The sequence below is a fragment of the Tenebrio molitor genome, chromosome 4 (genome assembly GCF_963966145.1).
Source record: "Tenebrio molitor chromosome 4, icTenMoli1.1, whole genome shotgun sequence".
Classification (NCBI taxonomy): domain Eukaryota; kingdom Metazoa; phylum Arthropoda; class Insecta; order Coleoptera; family Tenebrionidae; genus Tenebrio; species Tenebrio molitor.
Genome location: NC_091049.1, coordinates 21,669,832 through 21,691,149, shown reverse-complemented (window position 1 = coordinate 21,691,149; position 21,318 = coordinate 21,669,832). Strand labels below are relative to the sequence as shown.

At 34.3% G+C, this 21,318-nt stretch overlaps 2 protein-coding genes across 2 annotated transcripts; both read left to right on the top strand.

Annotated features, from left to right (window-relative positions):
• Positions 1-133: 133 nt before the first annotated feature.
• Positions 134-9,008, top strand: LOC138127858 (uncharacterized). The gene is made up of 3 exons (XM_069043938.1): positions 134-1,497; positions 1,553-5,448; positions 5,503-9,008. The coding sequence occupies exons 1-3, from the start codon at positions 1,483-1,485 to the stop codon at positions 6,299-6,301; spliced, it is 4,710 nt and encodes a 1,569-aa protein (XP_068900039.1). The 5' UTR covers positions 134-1,482; the 3' UTR covers positions 6,302-9,008.
• Positions 9,009-13,354: 4,346 nt separating this feature from the next.
• LOC138128540 (ankyrin repeat domain-containing protein 50-like) lies at positions 13,355-20,979 on the top strand. Its single transcript, XM_069044738.1, has 3 exons — positions 13,355-14,169; positions 14,228-18,140; positions 18,202-20,979. The coding sequence occupies exons 2-3, from the start codon at positions 16,273-16,275 to the stop codon at positions 18,998-19,000; spliced, it is 2,667 nt and encodes an 888-aa protein (XP_068900839.1). The 5' UTR covers positions 13,355-14,169; positions 14,228-16,272; the 3' UTR covers positions 19,001-20,979.
• The last annotated feature ends 339 nt before the right edge of the window (positions 20,980-21,318 follow it).

Below are 21,318 nucleotides of genomic sequence, written 5' to 3'. Positions count from 1 at the left end.
ATGGATTAGAAATGAATAATTATTTTTCTAAAAATTATACTGTAAAAAATTCACTAGCGATCCAACGATCAATATTTGGAGACCAAATGCTATGTCGCAATACGTTCGAATTTTGGTAAATATGAAATTGATCAGTGACATCAAAGAACAAATATTGTTTCCAGGATGAAAATGATCTTTATTACTAACTAGCTCAAACATTGTACAAAAGGGTCGTACATCAGGAGCTCTAATCGTATCTTTACAAAAACTAGGGTAAATGTTTGAAGTGTCTGCTTTCAGCTTCCAAACATAATGTTATTCTTCGCTTCATGTTTTCAAATGACCTTCGCAAAGTCGGGATATCAATTAAATTGCAATTATCAGTAAATACTTGCATTAATTCGGGAATTGTGTCAGGCCTGTTTTTGAACACGTTGTTTTTCAGGTATGGAGAAACAAAATAATCAAGGCAAATTGTTAGAATTTGAAAAACTCTAGGTGTCGAATAGGATTATTCTCCGTTCTCAAGTCTTTCTCCATTTCTGAAGTAACACTGCACAATAAAAATTTTAATGGTCAATAATTAATTATGACAGTTACTATTGTAATGACATCTGATTATATTTGAATTAAACTTTTACGTGTTGCCAACTGAAGCGAATTTCGTTCTATTTTAATTATTTTTTTTTTAATAAATTCCTGCTATTCAGTAGTGGCGAAAACTTTTGATCAACCTAGTATTTAGAAATGTGTCAGAGATAATCACACATTAATCTTTTATAAGCTCCAGTATGAGTAAAAAAATTTAGATAGTATAAAGTACACAATTATTACATTGCAAATATACCACATTGCATGATAATAATTAATATCAATACATATTATAATCCTCAGCATAGGTTCGCTAAATTATAAAATGAAACAAAATAAAATACTTAATGTTGTTTATGTATTTGACAAAGAGAAGAGAGACAGATTGATCATTAAAAAACTCAAATGAAAAGAAGAATTTAAAAAATGATTTCTTTATAAGATAGTTAAAAAGACGTTTGAAATAGTATAACATTTAATTGCTTCTATTATTTATATATAATTTCTGACTTGCCTCCCATTGCGCCGCCGCTGAGAACAACAGAAAAGAGCAATTTATAGGAAAAGGTTCATATTTGCACTGTATGTAAAATTATTTGAAATAATTTTCTATTCTAAGTAACTTTTTATTTTATTCATTATACGTTCCGTAACATCAACATTTAATTTTGTTTATTTTATAAAGGAAGAGAGATTATCGTTTCTTGGATTTAGCAACAATTTTTTTTATTTGTTTTCAACTATTATCTGTCATTTTTATCGGATTATAGATATGTACTCGTATAAACAATATTACCGCAGACTTTCGGTGCATTTTTTAAAAGTGACTCTGTTCAATATTTCATCAGTGTAAATTGTCGCAAGTGACTTGATTAAATAGTGAAAAAATACTTTGCCCTATTGAGAGAAATGTCTCAAAATTCGGTATGATTCATTTTTATTTTATTTAACATTCATCAGTGAAATCGCTTTTGCTTAGGGTGCATCAGGAATCGTTAATTTAGGCTACGAATATGAAAGACTTCTCCCTGCTTATTTATCACTTAAACTACTTGAAGATGATTCAATTAAAAACTTCACGCTAAATGTTAATCCGAGTAAATCGCCAAGAGATGATTCAAAAGAAAATTGCTACGGAAAATTTGACGATTTGACTTTTAGCATAACCTATCACGACGGCCAGATAGAACAATTCGCATTGCAACTTAAACACCGGGAATCAGAAAATAAAATATTAGATGCAAGAAAACTGTTAGAAAAAGGAAATAAACAGTTTAACATTTCCGACTACTGTGCTTCATTTGAAAAACTTACAACAACAATTCAAACCAATTACACGTTCATCTTGCTCACTAATGTAACATTTCAAAAGATAGACGAAATTCAAAGTTATAAAACTAAAAAGTGTGCAGACCCATTCAAAGTAAAGGTTTTCAACACGGACAATATTTACCAATTTCAAGAACTCAACACCAAAAGTCAGGCAGTCTTTTATGACAAGTTTTACCTATTGTCTGGACAGCAAAACGTCCGCGCCATAGAAAAAGCCATTTTTCAAATTTTTCGTGAAAAATTTCATTCGGATTCAAACACTGCAATATGTTATATACATTTCTTTGGGAATCTACGCTTGGGGAGTTACATTAATTCAGAAATTACCAGAGACGAAGTTATTTTAAAACTAACAAGTTTACTTTTATCAAATCATGTAATCAGGATACCTCTGCGAGCAGAACGAAATAAGAAAATCCAACAACTTGAAGAGGCAATTCAGCAGTTTGACATAACGCTAATTCAAGATGTCGATCAAGAGTTTGTTAAAGATAATTGGTGTTATTCGCATAGACAGGATAATTTGGTTGAAGATTGGGCAAGAAATAATAAAATGTTGCCAAAGCAGAGTCAAGACCCATTAGATGAAAAAGAGAAACAACTCTTACATTACTTGCTGCAAAATCTTGTGTTTGTGAACGTTACGACAAATTGTGAAGATGTTGTGTACAAAGTGGTCAATTTATGTAGATCCACAAAAAAATTTAAATTAAATTTTGTTTTAATTGGGAAAGAGGTTAAAAACAAATTTGTTCCAACTGGGACTGAAGAAGAAGATTTCAGAAAGTGGAAGATTTTTGAAGACTTGACACAATTAGAATCAAATCAATGCCTTTATTACGACATGATGACCTCCAATAAAATATCTCTTCAGGGAAGAAACGCTGAATGTCTTGCAACACTCAAAACCAAATTTGATTTACATTTAGATGAGTTTATAACTCCCGATGTGTTATTTCAAATGTTGGAAGGTGACCTGGTGGTTGGAACACCAATTGAGAAATTGTCGGGATATTATATACCACGTACTTTAAGAAAAGCAGCGTTTAGCTACAAACACCTGGGAGCTATATGTGAACGAAACACTGTAATTGTAGAATGTAGTGGAAAATCTAAAATATTCGGTAAGCTTTTGAATGCTGAGCTTGGGAATTTGAAGATTTTGGATTTAAATAGTTATCAACAGAATCCATCACACTACAAGAAATCGACTGTTGTCTTGACCGATCAAAAATTTTACCACTCCAATCATTCCGTGATTTGTTTACAGCTGATTCAACACAACAAGCTTGCATGGTCAGACAATAAGATTAACGAAGGGGACTTAAACATTTCTGGCAAACACGCCAAAGCTATATTTGGTTCTTCTGGTATCGGTAAAACAGTAATGATGAAGAGATTCGCAAATGAATGTCCCTTAAAGTATTGGGTTGTCATGGTCCCTCTAACTCAACAAAGATCCTTTTTGAAGAACGAACCGACTACTGCAGACGTTTTGAAACAGTTTCTCAACAGTGACAAGAAGATCGATCAACAAGTTATAAAATACTTCCAAAGGTTAAAACAAATCTTGTTTTTGTTTGATGGAGTAGATGAATTAGACAATAAGACCATTACAATCGTCGTCAGTGTGGTGAAACAACTAATTGATGAAGGATACCAAATTTTGATTTTTGGAAGGACGTACCTGAAAGAAATGTTGACAACAGAATTACAAATATATTTTGTATATGAGATAGAAGAATTAAAAAAAGAAGATATGAAAGAATACATTCATCAGCATCTTAAAGGAAAGCAAATAGAAACAAAAAACATTGAGGTGGTAGCTAGAAAAATCCTTGAAAATTATACAGAAGAAATAATTTTGAAAGTCCCTCTTCTTTTGTTTATTGTATTGGAAATCGTCAGCGGATACAAAAATCTTGATAGTTTAGAAGAAATACCAAGTGTCAGCGAAATGTATCCACGTTTTATAGAAGGAAGACTTCAACACAATTTAGCAAAGGCAAAATACGATTACGCGGATAGGTCAAATATTGTCGTTGGCATATTTAAACGGTACTACTTGAGAGAATACCAAATTGCTGCCTTAAAATCCTGCTTGGATCCAAAAGTGTTAGAGCGTCTCAATATATCACCAGATAGATACTTCGTGAAGCTAATTAAAAATAGGGGTGATTTCTTAGGGCTGGTAACTGAAATAAATAGATCCGATACGTTTGTATTCTGTCATCACACTTTTGCAGAATACTTTGTTGCACTCTGGCTAAGCGAAAATATCGAAAAATTATCACACGAAGAAAGAAGATTTATTTTTGAAGAAAAGTACAGCCGCGTAAGATATTTTTTTGACACTGAATTAGGAAAAAATTGTCCACTTCATCAGGCAGTCCTCAAACAGAATGTTTCCGAAGTTGAAAAACTTGCCCCAGATTACTTTAATCGGAAAGACCGTAAAGGCAGAACACCACTCCATTTAGCGTCATCGTTGGGACAAAAATTTCCGGTTTTGGAAAATACTGAAATTCGAAATAATCAGAACGTGGAATTAATGAAAATTTTACAATGCTTATTAAATATGGAACAAATCGATCCTTTACAGAAAGACAAATTATTTGAATGGAATTGTTTTGAATATGCGGATGCTTCCTTGTGTTTATTGGCTTTAGAAGAATTATCAAAGAAAAGACAATTTCAACTGAAACATTTAACAAACTACAGAAATGTGAACATCCTATGTAATCACTGTGTGTGCCTTGGCTGCATAAATATATTATCGATACTTATCAAATTTGAGGGTTTATCAAATCTTGATAGACTTGGGAAACCACTTCTCCACATAGCTATAGAATATGGTCAAAATGAGGTAGTAAAGTTATTATTAAAAAACGGTGCCGATATGAGAACTTGTTCTAAAGGACGGACACCATTACACGAAGCCGTTATGTGGGGACATTTAGATATATTAAACACTTTCTTAGACACTAACTTGAATACGACAAAGAGAGATTGTAGAGGAAACGCAGTTTTACAATTTGATATTAACAAGAAAGATGGTAGAGGAAATACGCCTTTACAATTTGCTGCAGAATTGGGATATTTTAATATTGTTAAGCTATTAATTGACAGAGGGGCTCAGGTTAATACTACTGATAAATTAGGAAAGACACCTCTTCATAAAGCAGCTTGTATGCATAACAGAAATATCGTTGAACATTTGATTAACAATGGTGCGGATCCTAATATAAAAGACAAGGAACATTGGACGGTTCTTCAACTGGCTGTTCGGATGGGACAGCTCGAAGTTGTCAAATGTTTGATTGAAAAAAATATTAACATTAATGTTGTTGACAGAGCCGGAAAGACCGCATTGCATCATGCGGCTTTCCATGGCTTAAAAGATATTGTGGAGTATTTGGTGACAAAAGGAATCAATGTAATAGCTACTGACGAAGACGGCAAAACAGCATTGGAACTCGCAGAAAAAAGAAAACAACAAGATATCGTAGAATATCTGAAAAATGCTGAGAAAAACACTAAAAGGTATATCAATTTACTGTACTTTATAAAATAGATATATTTTTTATTTGTTGCTAGGTTGTCACCCAAAAGTACTGAAGAATTGAGTTTGCATGAACTGGCCAAAGCTAGTGATGTGGAAAAAATTCAAGAGTTATTGAAAATTGTCGATATAGAAGCGAGGGATCAAGACAACAACACGATCTTACACATAGCTTCTTACTATGGGCATGAGAGTCTTGTGGAATATTTACTGGAGAGAGGTGCCAACACCGACGCTACAAACAACGACAACAGAATACCCTTACATCTAGCATCGCAACTTGGACATGTCAAAGTGGTAAAACAATTATTAGATAAAGGCCATAAGTCTACAGCTATGGATAAATGGGGCTTAACACCGTTACATCGAGCAGCGTATAAAGGTCATAAGGAAGTTGTCACACTTCTGCTAGATGCTGGATTTAGTTCAAGCTCGCAAGACTATCGTAACCAGACACCTCTACACGGAGCTGCTAATCAAGGACATAATGACGTAATTGATTTACTAATTTCCAAAGGAGCAAATGTCGAAGCTGTTTGTATAAACAAGAAGACATGTTTACATGAAGCGGCCAAGAACGGAATGACGGTGACTGTTCGGCACTTGGTAAAATCCTTCAGTAATATTATTAACAACGCGACTACTGAAGGAGAAACAGCTCTTCACATAGCGGCTATATTCGGACACCTGCCCGTGATTCAAGAACTCGTGGCGGCAAAAGCTGATGTCAATATTACAAATAATAGTAAGAAAACGGCTTTAGATCTTGCAGTAGAATATAGTCAAACGAAAATTGTGGAATTTCTTCAAGATTATAAAGCGAACAGTACTTAATATTTAATAAAATAAAAGTATGTACCTTCAAAATAGTGCTAGTTTCATACTTAACGTTTTAAGATGAAATTTAATTTTAGACGTATAATCCTCATACTTTCAAGTATTAAATTATATTTCATTATAATTCATATTCCATTAGAGTTACTACTATTTTGTCCATTTTTATACCTATATATTTTTTAAAATGGAGAAGTGTTCCATTTTTAATTAATTGTACCGGGTGACTATAAATGAATGTGACTTTTTTCATAGGTTGGTAATACTATTGTTGGTTATTCTGCAGTTTAATGTGATAATTGACATAAACATAGGCGTACTCGCCTATTTGACACAATTTATTAATACATAAAATGTCAAAATGACGTACGTACGTCAATGTGATTGATTAACATATTAGGTTATAATAACATATTAGGTAATAAAATGTTTTCTTTATACCATACTGTTATTAGGATTTATCAGTACTCAATGCTTGATTGATATGACACCTATAACAGTCTAGGCCGTTATTCAAAATTATAGGCCGTTATTCAAAATTATCAGACCGAGGCCGTTATTTTTGCTGCCGTTGCTACGGTTACGGCACAAATGACAACTAAATTTAATTTTTGAAGTAAAGAGAAATGTCAATCTTACAAATAAATCATCGTTAAATGTTAAGTATTATTGGCATAAAGAAAACTATAAAACAACATACGGCCGATATGGATATAACAGACTCGGTTGATTATAAAATCTCGGCTCCGCCTCGATTTTACAATATCTCAACCTCTTCTGTTATATAACCCATATCAGCCTAATACCGTTATTATACTATTAGACTTTTTGGTGCAAGCCTGGTCACGGACTTTCTCCTCGAATGATATTTTAGCCAAAAAAATGCGAAACAACAAATTGTGAATTACTCACTCACACATTATTACTTTTCTGGCCTAGCGATACAAATGACTAGTTTGCTTTAATTATGAAAGCCTGCATAGTCCACACCACTTTTGATAAACAGTCTTCACGCTTCATGGTTGTAATATGCAGGCAGGTAAATTTCCCATTAAAGGTGTCATTGTTTTGCACCGTCTTAGTACTTAGTACCTATTGTAGGCTAATATTTGCACCGGATAGCACATAAAGTAATCCTAGTACACCTGCATATAGTAAATTCAAAAAACTCCTGGACTGTCAAAATTAAATTTTAAATAAAATGCTTGTTTTGACTGTACTTGGATATAAAAAATTTTCGCTAGACTGTACTGACGTCAAAATTTAGTTACAAAATATATTTAGGTTATGTTTTCATTTTTAATCATTGAACTAAAAATGTTTTGAATCATTCATTGCTTCGAACACTTGAAGCGAAATGCAGCATCTAAATGAATGAGAGCAATTTAATAAAGTTTATAAAAAACACGCGACAAACTGAAAACAGGTAACAACAACCAAAATCATCCAAAATAAACTAACCTGTTTCATTTATTCAGAAGAAAATTATTTAACACTTGATTAACACTTATCTCTCCAAAATTTTGATTTGTGAATCACAAGAACGAACACCAATTCTTAGTTAACAATACTGGAGCGGCTTTGGCACAAATTTGTAATTTCTTCCCGTTATTATCACTTTTTTGTTTGTTCCTCATAATAATTTCTTATGGCCCTCTTCTCTCGCGCTAATAGAACCACCCTAGTTCGTTTTGAACTTTCCATTTTAACCCTTTTACAAAAAACACTTCAATAATTTTGCAATTTATTTGACAATGTCAATTTAAACAAATGAATAGTTTGAAAAATTTAAAAATCATAGATAACAACCGAGCAATATGAAAATAACTAGTGATTTAACCAACCTAACAACTGCAATTTTGATTTTGACAGTCCAGATGTTTATTGAATGGATTTTACATGAATCTTCTACGTTCTTGTTTTATTATTAACTAGCTTTTACCCGCGCCTTCGCGCGCAAATTTCAGAATGTTTTAAAATTATGTTTCTACTTTCATGTATTGTGATAAACGCAGTAATTTCAATATTAAGTTTGTCTTTTTACGAAGAATAATTAAAACTTTACTGTAGACTACCTTTTTCTTCGACCACATAAACCAAAAGATCAATACGATAAGAAACTAACACTATGATCACTTACCAATTCATGAAAATACGCCAACATAACACTTTTATTTTCAGTTGTAACCTTATTTAGATCCTCCTATTGTTTGACTGTCTCGTTTGATTTCAGATACCTGCCTTTTGATGTTTCCGGTATTAAGCTATTTGAAACTTGTTCTGCTTCATTTAAGACATCTTCCGGTAAAACAGAATCATTCAAACACATTTTGCGAAATTGCTACTTTTAGAAACAACCAAATGTAACTATGACACCTGAACATATCATGCAAACGCTTAAAAATGATAATAGGGGTTGCTTTTTGTGGGTGTCAAGCGGCGAAGGTGACGATATACTCAGAGGATGAAATAGGTGTGAAGCGGAGAAGGTGAGGGTATTTCCAACTCGAAAAAACTGTCTTTTTTTCTTAACAGGGTTGAAAATGGTAGTAGGGGTTGGTTTTTGTAAAATTAAAATAGACAGTACTTTTCTTCTTGTTTTGAAGATCAAGTGTACAAAATTTCATCAAGATCGGAGTAAAACTGTAGATTTGCATACAAAATATACAAACAAACAGACATTCAGTTTTATATACAGGATGGTCCCGATATAACCTGCCAGAAGAAATCTAGTCATAGGTGACGATGAATAGAACTCGTACACAAAAAATGTTTCTAATAAAAGTCTTTTCGTTTTCGGGATAAAAATAATTGAAAATTTGGTCAAAATTTGCTGTACGCTAATGAGTTAATCGGTTTTAAAAAGGTAATTTTGGTTGCTTGGCTGCAATTTTTTTAGCAACGGTACCTGTAACACCTATGACATTTGTCAAGTTTAATTTTAAATTTGCGAATCCTTCAAAAAGTTATGAAATTCACAAAACAAGAATACGCCGATTTGCATTTACTTTATGGCGAAATACGTGGTAATTCAAGATCGGCAAGGCGACCATACGACGAGCGTTTTCCTGAGTCCTTCCGTCCCGTTGTATTTTTGTGGAGCTACATCTGCATTTATGTGAGGTTGGTTCTGACTGATTCCAATACGATGGCGTCCCCGATCCTCCATTTAACCCCTCTGGATTTTAATTTTTGGGGCCACACGAAAGATTTGGTATACGAAGTTGAAATAAATACAGAAGGCCAACTCCAGAAACGCGTAACAGACGCCGCGAACCAGATTCGTAAAAAGCCAGAAATGCTGAATTCTGTTTATGAAAATTGGTACCAACGGAAGGCACACAGAACATTTATTATAAAATAATTTTTTAAGTCTAGTTTACCTTTCATTAGTTTAGTATTCGTAGATATTCTCAGTTAGAGTTGAAAGTACGAATATGTAAATTGTGAATAAATTTACTCAATACATTATTTTGGCTATTTAACCACAACTAAAACGAGACTCGTATTACACAATTCTTCCACAATTTTGCACACACTACCTCTACATTTATTTACACGTTGAGGAACACCACTTTATTTATTACTTACTCATTCATCTCAGTCAACAAAATCAGCTTTTGTACCTAAATAAGCTGGTGAATTAACGCACAGTGTACAGCGTTTTCAATAAATGTCATTAATTTGATTTAGTTTGTCAGATTTGAGATTTGTCATAAACGATTGTAATGATTTGCATACATTACTTTTTCCGCCAAATATTTGAACCTGCGCAAAACGGTAAGAAATGTGGTCGTGATCGTCGTCGAATCGGAGGAGCCCTACGTTGTGATTTTCTTTTGGCGGAAAAGGTTCGGAATGCAAACGGTGAGGGTTCCAGTTGGAAGAGTGCCGCAAATAAAACACACATGTGAGGGACGCAAAATACCTTTTATTAAAAATGTCTGTAATAACTTTGATGAAAAAGAAATTGGAACGAATACAAAGGACAGAAATTAAGTTTAACGAAGTACAAGAAATTAACTAGTTGAGTACATCACAAAGATAAACGACAAGATGAATGCAACAATATTTAAAATAACAGAAAAACGGGCACATGACAGACAAAATGACAGTTTAAAGCTTGCAAAACAAGTAAACAAATTATAAGGCAGTTATTACAGACAGGGACGGATGAAAAACCCTCTTCAAAAACCGTATCCCAGGTATTACTCATATTTTACAATTCGATTAATGACAAACAATGTTTAATTTGGAACTACGCGGTCAAGGTACGCCAACGGGAGCTTAGAGCTGGAGGTAACAGACTCTCGGCCGCGAGGGACTCAGAAGAATAATCTGAATCGGCTTGAGACCAGCGACGTTTCTAGATACTCAGGTTAGTAATGAACGTCGGGCTATTTCACCGACCAAGAAAGAGTGACAGAGCGCCTCGGGGTTGTACGATGAGCTTCCCAAGCCGCTTCGAGCAGAGCTTGCTCCACCTTCCCCAACCAACCGTTTACCGACAAGAACCTAAGATCTCTAGAACCGTGACGGAGGTTTCACGTCAGCATCCCAGAGCCGCATCGAGCAGGGCTTAGGTCCGCCTCCGCTAACGGCCGTAACTTAACCGTGGCCCCCCAGGAATTTACTAGACAACCCCACGACTTCCTGATTGAAACCTAACTCCCATAGTGGCGCACTTACAACATTTTACTTTAACTCTTCCGAAACCTAGCGGTGCTTAACAACAACATAAAGAAAACCCGAGTTTAATTCAATCGAACAACGCGTAACATTAAACGATGCGAAAATTCAACACAAAAAAGCGCAACATTAAACAATGATCAAATAAACAAAACAAAACACAACATTAAACAAGGATAACATAAGCAAAAACAAACCGCAACATTAAACAATGAGGAAATAAAAGAGAACAAAACGTGAAGTTAAATAACGATAAAATAGAACCACTTTAAATGGCACAAATATCAGTAAACAACATAAATCACGAATACAATAATCGCTGGTAATGTTAAACAAAAAGAAAATGGCGGGTCGAGTGCCGTTAGAAAATGTTAGTGAAGAAAAAAAACAAAATGGACGCACGCGGTTCGGACGACGGCTCCTAATTTTCGAAATTACAAGATTACAAAAAAATGAATCTCCCGGGAGAAAACTTAGGGATAACGCTTAAAATTAACAAATGGGCGCTTCTTAAAGAAACAGCATGCAACAAAATGAAATCTACAACATACACTTACCACGTGGTCCTGGCCCCAAAAACAAAACACAAAAAAAAGGCAACGAAAGTGGGATAAATTACCCAGGTGAATTAAAAACGTTGAATTCCTCACGGGGACACAAAATATCTACTCGGAACGGTAGTGGAATTGTTCAGGTTTAACTTACAAATTCGAGAAACTTGGATCGCTCTTCGCAAGGTGTGTTCGTTTCGAAAAACTAAACAAAAGTGCTCTACCACCCTTCAACCATCCGCGCGAGCGAGTTTCAACCCCCGCTATATTTCCGCTCGTAGTTCCTAGTCTAGCCGCTAGTACCTTCATATTTGGCGCGCTGTTGTGGCGGTACCGGAAATTTAAATTTAAATTTTAAACTGGGTCACTACACGATTCAGGTACCTATGTTGCTGAGATACTGTCATCCTTACAAACACCAACAATTAATACCTGAGTAGGTACGTATTTTTGTGGTCAGCAGCGTCGAATGGGTGTGGATAGGGGTTAATTTATCCCCATTACTTTGGACCTAATGAAACGGGGTTTTTTGGACTTGTTAGATCCTTCTAATGACCCAGATTTTTTTTTGGCAGGTTATATCGGGACCACCTGTATATAGATTTGGAAAAATTTGTCTAACGATAAGTGAATTTTATGATGCTGTTATCACTGTTATCAGATATAATGGCCCTAATGATTGAGAAATTTTTGATAATTTTGTATTGGTGATCACGATCACAAATTATCAGCAAATAATTAACTGCTAATACGGAAAATCCAGATGTGTGTCCAATTAGGTGTGCTTCTTGCAGGAAAATTTTAAGATATATTAGCAGAAAGTTTACAGGTTGTTCAAGATGATGTTATCTAGACGGACGAATAATATTGAAACTGATCGACTTTTCTTAATATCAAATTTAATTTTTTGTAACGTAGATTTGTTTTTATCCAATTTTATTTGCCCAATACACAGAAGATTCCAATCCTAATGGGTCTGCTAATTGAATGTTCTCAGGTAAATTAACTGGATTAAAACCGCTAAATGGCAGATTTTCGGTAACTTTCCCTACCACTAGACAAGATACTTGGGTTTCAAACTGCATGTAATTTGACATTAAATTAATATATTTTTCCGACGACCACTATGCAATATGGCACATTTCACACAGTTTTCCCTTGGTGAAAATTTAAAATTGCAAACAATTTCAACACGAAAACAAACGAACGGCCTACCCGTGTGAAATGAAAAATTTGAGAAATCTGATTCGCCGACAGCTGTGTGTTTTTATTTTGCACACAGGCCGATGATCAACGATGTCTACATTTCCGCGCAACGGCATAATTATTTTGTCCGCAGCTAGAGTGCTCTGCCGAATGATATTTGAAGTTTTAAGTTGAGGTTTGCACCGTTAGCAACTGGAAGAGAGAAAAAATACTATCTTTGGGAACAAGAAATTGGAACTTTAGCTTCTTCACTTGTAATGGGTTTAGGATAGCTTGTAAAAATTATAAGAATAATCTCCCTGTATTGTTCTTATTACACTTTTACTGATGACTACGCAATAAATTAGTGTTAAAAAGAACTTTTTAGAATCTGCGTCTCTAATAGGTCTATTGTTGTATTCAATTTGGAGTCGTTTATGGCTATCTCTTAAAGCACTCGTAGTTTAATAGATCTCTAAGAAAATTTTTATCAATATTTCAGTGTATTATTGTGATTTACACCAAAAAACTTCCAATATTAATCTTCAAACTCTACTTTTTAACATATGTTGCAGATATAGTTGCATCCGTTACCTTGAATTTGCAATTAATACAAAACTTCCTAGAATTTGAAAATTTAATTTTTTTATTTAAAAATTAAAACAAGGGTGCAAATTCTAAAAAATAACATAAAAAACTTGTTTTATAAGGGCATTGGCGCACTCGTTCCATACAAAACTCCCCTACGGGTCGTTTTCTACACCTGGAACTCGTGCGCCAAATCAACCCTTATAAAAGTCGTTCTTTAATATACTAAATTTTCCAGCTGTGTTCAAAACAGAGTTTACGCGTAAAAAGTTATAACAAGGTCAGTAACGACCTCGGGCAACTTTCCACGTTGCCCTCAGTCGTTATGACCGTCGTAATTCCCTTGATGCATACATAGCTATAACTGCTCGAAGTCACATTTAAAACCCAAAAAAGAAGTCCCAGATTTATGTGTCAATGATTTTTGAGGTGATAGCCGCTGTTAGAGCGAAATGTCAAATTATTTTTTGATAAAATCTGATGAAATTCTAGCGATTCTGATTCTAAATGAGTGTGATTGTGGATAAAATGTTGTATTGCATTCGCGTAGTCGCATTTTATCCACTTAAGAAAATTAAACGCTCGACTATCATCTCGCGTTTAAACATTCTTGCGTGGATAAAACGCTATCTAAAACACATAAAATAAATAACTATTACTTTGTATTATTTGTTATTTATTTGTTTTATTTGTTATCTGTCATTTATCAGATTAAACAACAATGTATTTATAGATATAAACATGACTAAAGGTAGACATTTGTTATTTTATTCAAAGTTTCTCGGTTCATCAAAATGTCGCGAGTGACTTAATTAAATAGTGGCCTTACTACTGAGAGAAATGTTTCAAAATACGGTAAGAATGATTAATATTTATTTTATTTAATATTCATCACTGAAATCGCTTTGCTTAGGGTGCATCAGGTATCATTAATTTGGGCTACGAATATGAAAAACTTGTCCCTGCTTATTTATCACTTAAACTACTTGAAGATGATTCTATTAAAAACTTCACGCTGAATGTCAATCCGAGTACACCGCCTGAAAATGATTCAAATGAAAATTGTTACGGAAAATTTGACGATTTGACTGTTAGCATAATCCATCACGACGGCTACAAAGAGCAATTCGCATTGCAACTTAAACACCGGGAAGCAGGAAAAGAAAAATTAGATGGAAGAAAAGAGTTAGAAATAAAAAAGAAAAAGAAGAATGATTTTACCATTTCCACCTACTGTGCTTCATTTGAAAAACTTACAACAGCAGTTCAAACCAATTACACGTTCATTTTGTTTACTAACGTAACATTTAAAAAGATAGACGAAATTCAAAATTATAAAATTGAAAAGTGTGCAGATCCATTCAAAGTAAAAGTTTTCAACACGGACAATATTTACCAATTTCAGGACCTCAACAGCAACGGTCAAACCGTGTTTTATAAGAAGTTTTACTTACTGTCTGGACAGGAAAACGTTCAGACCATTGACAAAGACATAGTCCAAATTTTTCGTGAAAAGTTTCATTCGGATTCAAATACTGCAATATGTTATATAGATTTCTTTGCATGGGGAAATACATTAATTCAGAAATTACCAGAGATGAAGTTATTTTGAAGCTGACAAGTTTACATTTATCAAATCACGTAATCAGGACTTTGGGAGAACAAAGAGATGACAAAATTCAAAAACTTGAAGAGGCAATTCAGCAGTTTGACGTTACCCTGATTCATGATATCGATCAAGAGTTTGTTAAATTTAAATGGTGTTATTCGCAAAGGCAGGATAATTTAGTAGAAGAATGGACAAGGAATAATAAAATGTTGCCAAAGCAGAGTCAAGACCAATTAGATGAAAAAGAGAAACAACTCTTACATTACTTGATGCAAAATCTTGTATTTGTGAACGTTACGTCAAATTCCGAAGATGTTGTATACAAAGTAGTGAATTTATGTAGATCTGCAGAAAATTTTAAATTAACATTTGTTTTAATTGGGAAAGAGGTTAAAAACAATTTTGTTCCAACTGGGACTAAAGATGAAGATTTCAGAAAGTGCAAGATTTTTGAAGACTTGTCACAATTAGAATCAAATAAATGCCTTTATTACGACATGATGTTCTCCAATAAAATATCCCTTCAGGGAAGAAACGCTGAATGTCTTGCAACACTCAAAACCAAATTTGATTTACATTTAGATGAGTTTATAACCCCCGATGTGTTATTTCAAATGTTGGAAGGTGACCTGGTGGTTGGAACACCAATTGGGAAATTGTCGGGATATTATATACCACGTATTTTGAGAAAAGCAGCGTTTAGCTACAAACATCTGGGAACTATATGTGAAGGAAACACTGTAATTGTAGAATGTAGTGGAAAATCTAAAATATTCGGTAAGCTTTTGAATGCTGAGCTTGGGAATTTGAAGATTTTGGATTTAAATAGTTATCAACAGAATCCATCACACTACAAGAAATCGGCTGTTGTCTTGACCGATCAAAAATTTTTCCACTCCAATCATTCCGTGATTTGTTTACAGCTGATTCAACACAACAAGCTTGTATGGTCAGACAATAAGATTAAAGAGGAGGACTTAAACATTTCTGACAAACAACCGAAAGCTATATTTGGTTCTCCTGGTATCGGTAAAACAGTAATGATGAAGAGATTCGCCAATGAATGTCCCTTAAAGTATTGGGTTGTCAAGGTCCCTCTAACTCAATATAGATCCTTTTTGAACAGCAAACCGACTACTGCAGATGTTTTGAAACAGTTTCTCAACACTGACAGGATGGTCGATCAATAAGTTATAAAATACTTCCAAAGGTTAAAACAAATTTTGTTTTTGTTTGATGGAGTAGATGAATTAGACAATAAGACCATTACAATCGTCATCAGTGTGGTGAAACAACTAATTGACGAGGGATACCAAATTTTGATTTTTGGAAGGACGTACCTGAAAGAAATGTTGACAACAGAATTACAAATATATTCTATATATGAGATAGAAGATTTAAAAAATGAAGATATGAAAGAATACATTCATCAGCATCTTAAAGGAAAGCAAATAAAAACAAAAAGCATTGAGTTGATAGCTGGAAAAATACTTGAAAATTATTCCAAAGAAATAGATAGTAATATTTTGAAAGTTCCTCTCCTTTTGTTTATTGTATTGGAAATTGTCAGCGGATACCAAAATCTTAATCATTTAGAAGAAATACCAAGTGTTAGCGAAATGTATCGACGTTTTATAGAAGGTAGACTTCAACACAATTTAGAAAAGGCAAAATACAATTACGCGGATAGGTCAAATATTGTCATTGGGGTATTTAAACATTATTATCTGAAAGAATACCAAATTGCTGCTTTAAAATCCTGCTTGGATCCAAAAGTGTTAGAGCGTCTCAATGTATCACCAGATAGATACATCGTGAACCTAATTAAAGATAGGGGTGATTTCTTAGGGCTCGTAACTGAAATAAGAGCACCCGATACGTTTGTATTCTATCATCACACTTTTGCAGAATACTTTGTTGCCCTCTGGTTAAGCGAAAATATCGAAAAATTATCACACGAAGAAAGAAGATCTATTTTTGAACAAAGGTACAGCCGCGTAAGATATTTTTTTGACACTGAATTAGCAGAAAATTGTCCACTTCATCAGGCAGTCCTCAAGCAGAACGTTTCCGAAGTTCAAAGACTTGCCCCAGATTATTTAAATCAGGAAGATCGTAAAGGAAGAACACCACTCCATTTAGCGTCATCATTAGGACAAAAATATCCGATTTCTGAAGATATTAAAATTAGAAATAATCAGTACGTAAAATCTACGAAAAGTCAGACAATTTTACAATGCTTATTAAATATGGAACAAATGGATCCATTACAGAAAGACAAACTTTTTCAGTGGAATTGTTTTGAATATGCGGATGCTTCGTTGTGTTTATTGGCTTTAGAAGAATTATCAAAGAAAGGACAATTTATCCTGGAACATTTAACAAACTACAGAAATGTGAACAGCCTCTGTAACCATTGTGTATGCCTTGGCTGCACAAATGTTTTATCGACACTTATCAAATTTCAAGGTTTATCAAATCTTGATAGACTTGGTAAACCACTTCTCCATCTAGCTATAGAATATGGTCAAAACAAGGTTATACAATTATTGCTAGACAACGGTGCCGATTTGTTTCGAACTTGTTCTAAAGGACGGACACCATTACACGAAGCCGTTATGTGGGGACATTTAGATATATTAAACACTTTCTTAGGCACTAACTTAAATACGAAAAAGAGAGATTGTAGAGGAAACTCAGTTTTACAACTTGATATTAACAAGAAAGATAGTAGAGGAAATGCACCTTTACAATTTGCTGCGGAATATGGATATTTTGATATTGTTAAGCAATTAATTGTAAGAGGGGCTCAGGTTAATACTACTGATAATTTAGGAAAAACACCTCTTCATAAAGCAGCTTGTATGCATAACAGACATATGGTTGAATATTTGATTAACAACGGTGCGAATCCTAATATACATGATATTAAAGGGTTGACCGTTCTCCAACAGGCTGTTCTGATGGGACAGCTCGAAGTTGTCAAATGTTTGATTGAAAACAAAACTAACATTAATGCCGTGGACAGAGCCGAAAGGAACGCATTGCATCATGCGGCTTTCAAAGGCTTGAAGAATATTGTGGAGTATTTGGTGACGAAAGGAATCGACGTAATGGCTACTGACGAAGACGGCAAAACAGCATTGGAAATCGCAGAAAGAAGAAAACAAGAAAACATCATAAAATATCTGAGAAATGCTGAAAAACGCACTAAAAGGTACGAGTCCATCAATTTAATTTACTTTATCAAATAGATATATTCTTTTATTTGTTGCTAGATTGTCGTCCGAAAGTACTGAAGGGTTGAGTTTGCACGAACTGGCCAAAACTGGGGATGTCAAAAAACTTCAAGAGTTACTGAAAGTTGTCGATATAGAAGCGAGGGATCAAGACAATAAAACGATCTTACACATAGCCTCTTACTACGGGCATGAAACCCTTGTGGAATATTTACTGGATAAAGGTGCCAACACCGACGCTACAAATAAAAACGGCAGAATACCCTTGCATCTAGCATCGCAACTTGGACATGTCAAAGTGGTAAAACAGTTATTAGACAAAGTCCATAAGTCTACAGCTAGGGATAATTGGGGCTTAACTCCGTTATCTCGAGCAGCGTACAAAGGTCATAAGGAAGTTGTCAAACTTCTGCTAGACGCTGGATTTAATGCAAACGCTCAAAACTACCGTAAGGAGACACCTCTACACGGCGCTGCTCATCAGGGACATAACGAGGTAATTGATTTACTGATTTCCAAAGGAGCAAATGTCGAAGCTGTGTGTGAAGACAAGAAGACATGTTTACATGAAGCGGCCAAAAACGGAATGACGGAGACTGTTCGGCACTTGGTAAATTTCTTCAGTAATATTATCAACAATGTGACTACTCAAGGAGAAACAGCTCTTCACATAGCGGCTAAGTACGGATACCTAACAGTGGTTCAAGAACTCGTGAGTGCAAAAGCTAATGTCAGTATTACAAATAATTGTAAAAAAACAGCTTTAGATCTTGCTGTAGAAAATAGTCGAACAGAAGTTGTGGAATTCCTTCAAGATTATAAAGCAAACACTAATTAATATTTATTTTATAAATTATCGATAATTTAATGCTTAATATTGTAAGACGAAATTTAATTTTAGAGATAAAATTCATACCATTTAAATATAAAAAGTAAACGGTCCGAATAGGTTCGCTAAATTAAGAATTTTAATTTTTAAAATAATTTCAACGAAACATTTTAAAAACCGTTCATTTTGGGGCGCAAATGCTAGTTGTAAATTTTATTTTATTGATGCCTTTATCGGATGAAGATGGTACCACATTCCTCAAGTGAAGTCTGCTGGCCTTTCTTTGAAAATTCAGGTACGCGTCCGGTCCAAACGCAACACCCAAGTAAGGGATTTTCATGGGAAAATAAATAATGAATAATAAATAATAATTAATGAATTTGATGTTAGCAGGTTTCAAATTGAGAGAACCACCAAATCAATGTTCATTAGGTTAATTTACTTTTTTTAGTATTCTAAAATTTGTGGCATATTTGTAATTAAAGGGCGAGAATTGCAAATTAGAAATAGAGGGCTTTATAGTAGAAAATAACTAGAATCGTTGTTAGAAAAGTAACAAAGCAAAGTAGAAACAGAGTCGGTAGAAAACACAGACAACAAGGGTAACGGTAAAGCCAAGTAGTCGTAGAAATCAGAGGTGAGAGTGGGAGAGAGAGAATGAAACTTACGAATTAATTAGAATTAATTGGGAAATCAAACCAATGTAGAACAATTTTTAGGAATAGCAGATCAACGGAATTTAGTTGCATGACATGGCACTTGCGTAACAGCGTTTCAAGCCCAATTTAGGTTTCAAAATAATGTTAATTTGTTTCGTTTTTAATTCTGTTTGTTTCTTGATGCTGATGTTTATTATTGTATAGAGTCAGTAATTTAGTGTTCTTTTCAGTGTTCTAATTCACAACAAATAATGTACATTCGGTCTGGTCCTAACAAAAGTCTAAATTTAAACCTTTAAAATTGTGGTGGCAAACGGAAACTGTTATTTCAAAAGTTCTAGAGATATCGAAAAGGTGTCGCGATCGGCGTAGTAACAACATAGATATGTAAGGGGAAGATACAGCCATTCCATATAATCATATTTCGTTGCTTGGGGAAACATATCGATTCCGGTAGTATCTTCCATTTTTTTTTTAGCACACAATGTAATGTATTCTTGTCTTGTTTCCATACACCTGCACTTGAGCAGAGAAGTACCGATATTAATTTAGTTGACGGATAATTGGGAAAATGTTTTGCTTTAAAGATGAAGACCTGTATTGTATGTTCCACTCCTTACAATTCTTCAAATAAAGAAATATCCTTTCATGGATATACAATATACCTAACTCATGGAAAACACTATATTTGTTAATTACATGCGTGCGATTGAAATAGAAACAAAAGGTACGTCTTGTCCCCAGAATTTTACCAATTGCTGTATCTTCTCCTTATATATCTATGAGTAACAAGTAAAGTAGAATCGAGCTGATTGGTCACATTGGTCAAGTAGGGGTTGCGAAAGTGGGGTGCGCCAAAAATGATAAAACCGAATGCGGAAGTCCGGGAAACGAGGCTTTTTTTATTCACTCGGGGTTTGATCTCCAAAGCAGCCGGAGGTACGTTCAGTACTTCCTGCAGTTATTTTTGTGACCACGTGTTTTACAATTACAAGGTAAATTATTTCTCTAATTCTTGTACATAAGCATTTAGTTCTTTATCGTGCTAAAGTAAAGATTTTTGAGCACTTGGTGACCACGTGGCTTTTTAAAATCTCAGTTCGCATTTCAAACTCGTATAATGCTGTTCGCGCCAGAAACTTCTGAATTTGCCCAGCTTAGTCATTTATTCATGAGTCAGATCTCAATTCGCGGGCCGCGAGTCAAATCTACTTGAGTCAAATGTCCACCAACTTCTGTTATTAAATTCATTTATTTATTTCTACTATTTGTTGGGACCAAGCACCGCCAGAAACGATTTCTTGTTCAATAAAATTTAAGTGAAGTGTGTTCAATCGTTTTAATTCCATTTTCCGAAAACCTTCCGACGGTACGGCCTCTCATCGTTGAACCAAATTAAATTACATTATAAAGAAAACACAACGTAGGATCCATAAGCACTTCTTTTCTCATTATTTTTGTTTCGTTTTTTTTTTCAATACACCAAATAAGGGAGGAACGTTTGATCGAGGAAAAGTCGAAACGTTTCAATATTTAAATTTAACTTATATTTATATCTTATATTACTCATACGAGTATGTGTTTTAGGCCCGGTATTTCAGCCGACGAGCGGCAGATAAAGTTATTATCTCCGCTGAGGCGTCCGTGAAGTTATTATCTCCGCTGATG

Coding starts and splice junctions, on each gene's coding strand:
- LOC138128540 (XM_069044738.1), top strand. CDS start 16,273: ATGTTGACAACAGAATTACAAATATATTCTATATATGAGATAGAAGAT. Junction 18,141..18,201: donor GCTGAAAAACGCACTAAAAG/GTACGAGTCCAT, acceptor ATTTGTTGCTAG/ATTGTCGTCCGAAAGTACTG.
- LOC138127858 (XM_069043938.1), top strand. Junction 5,449..5,502: donor GCTGAGAAAAACACTAAAAG/GTATATCAATTT, acceptor ATTTGTTGCTAG/GTTGTCACCCAAAAGTACTG.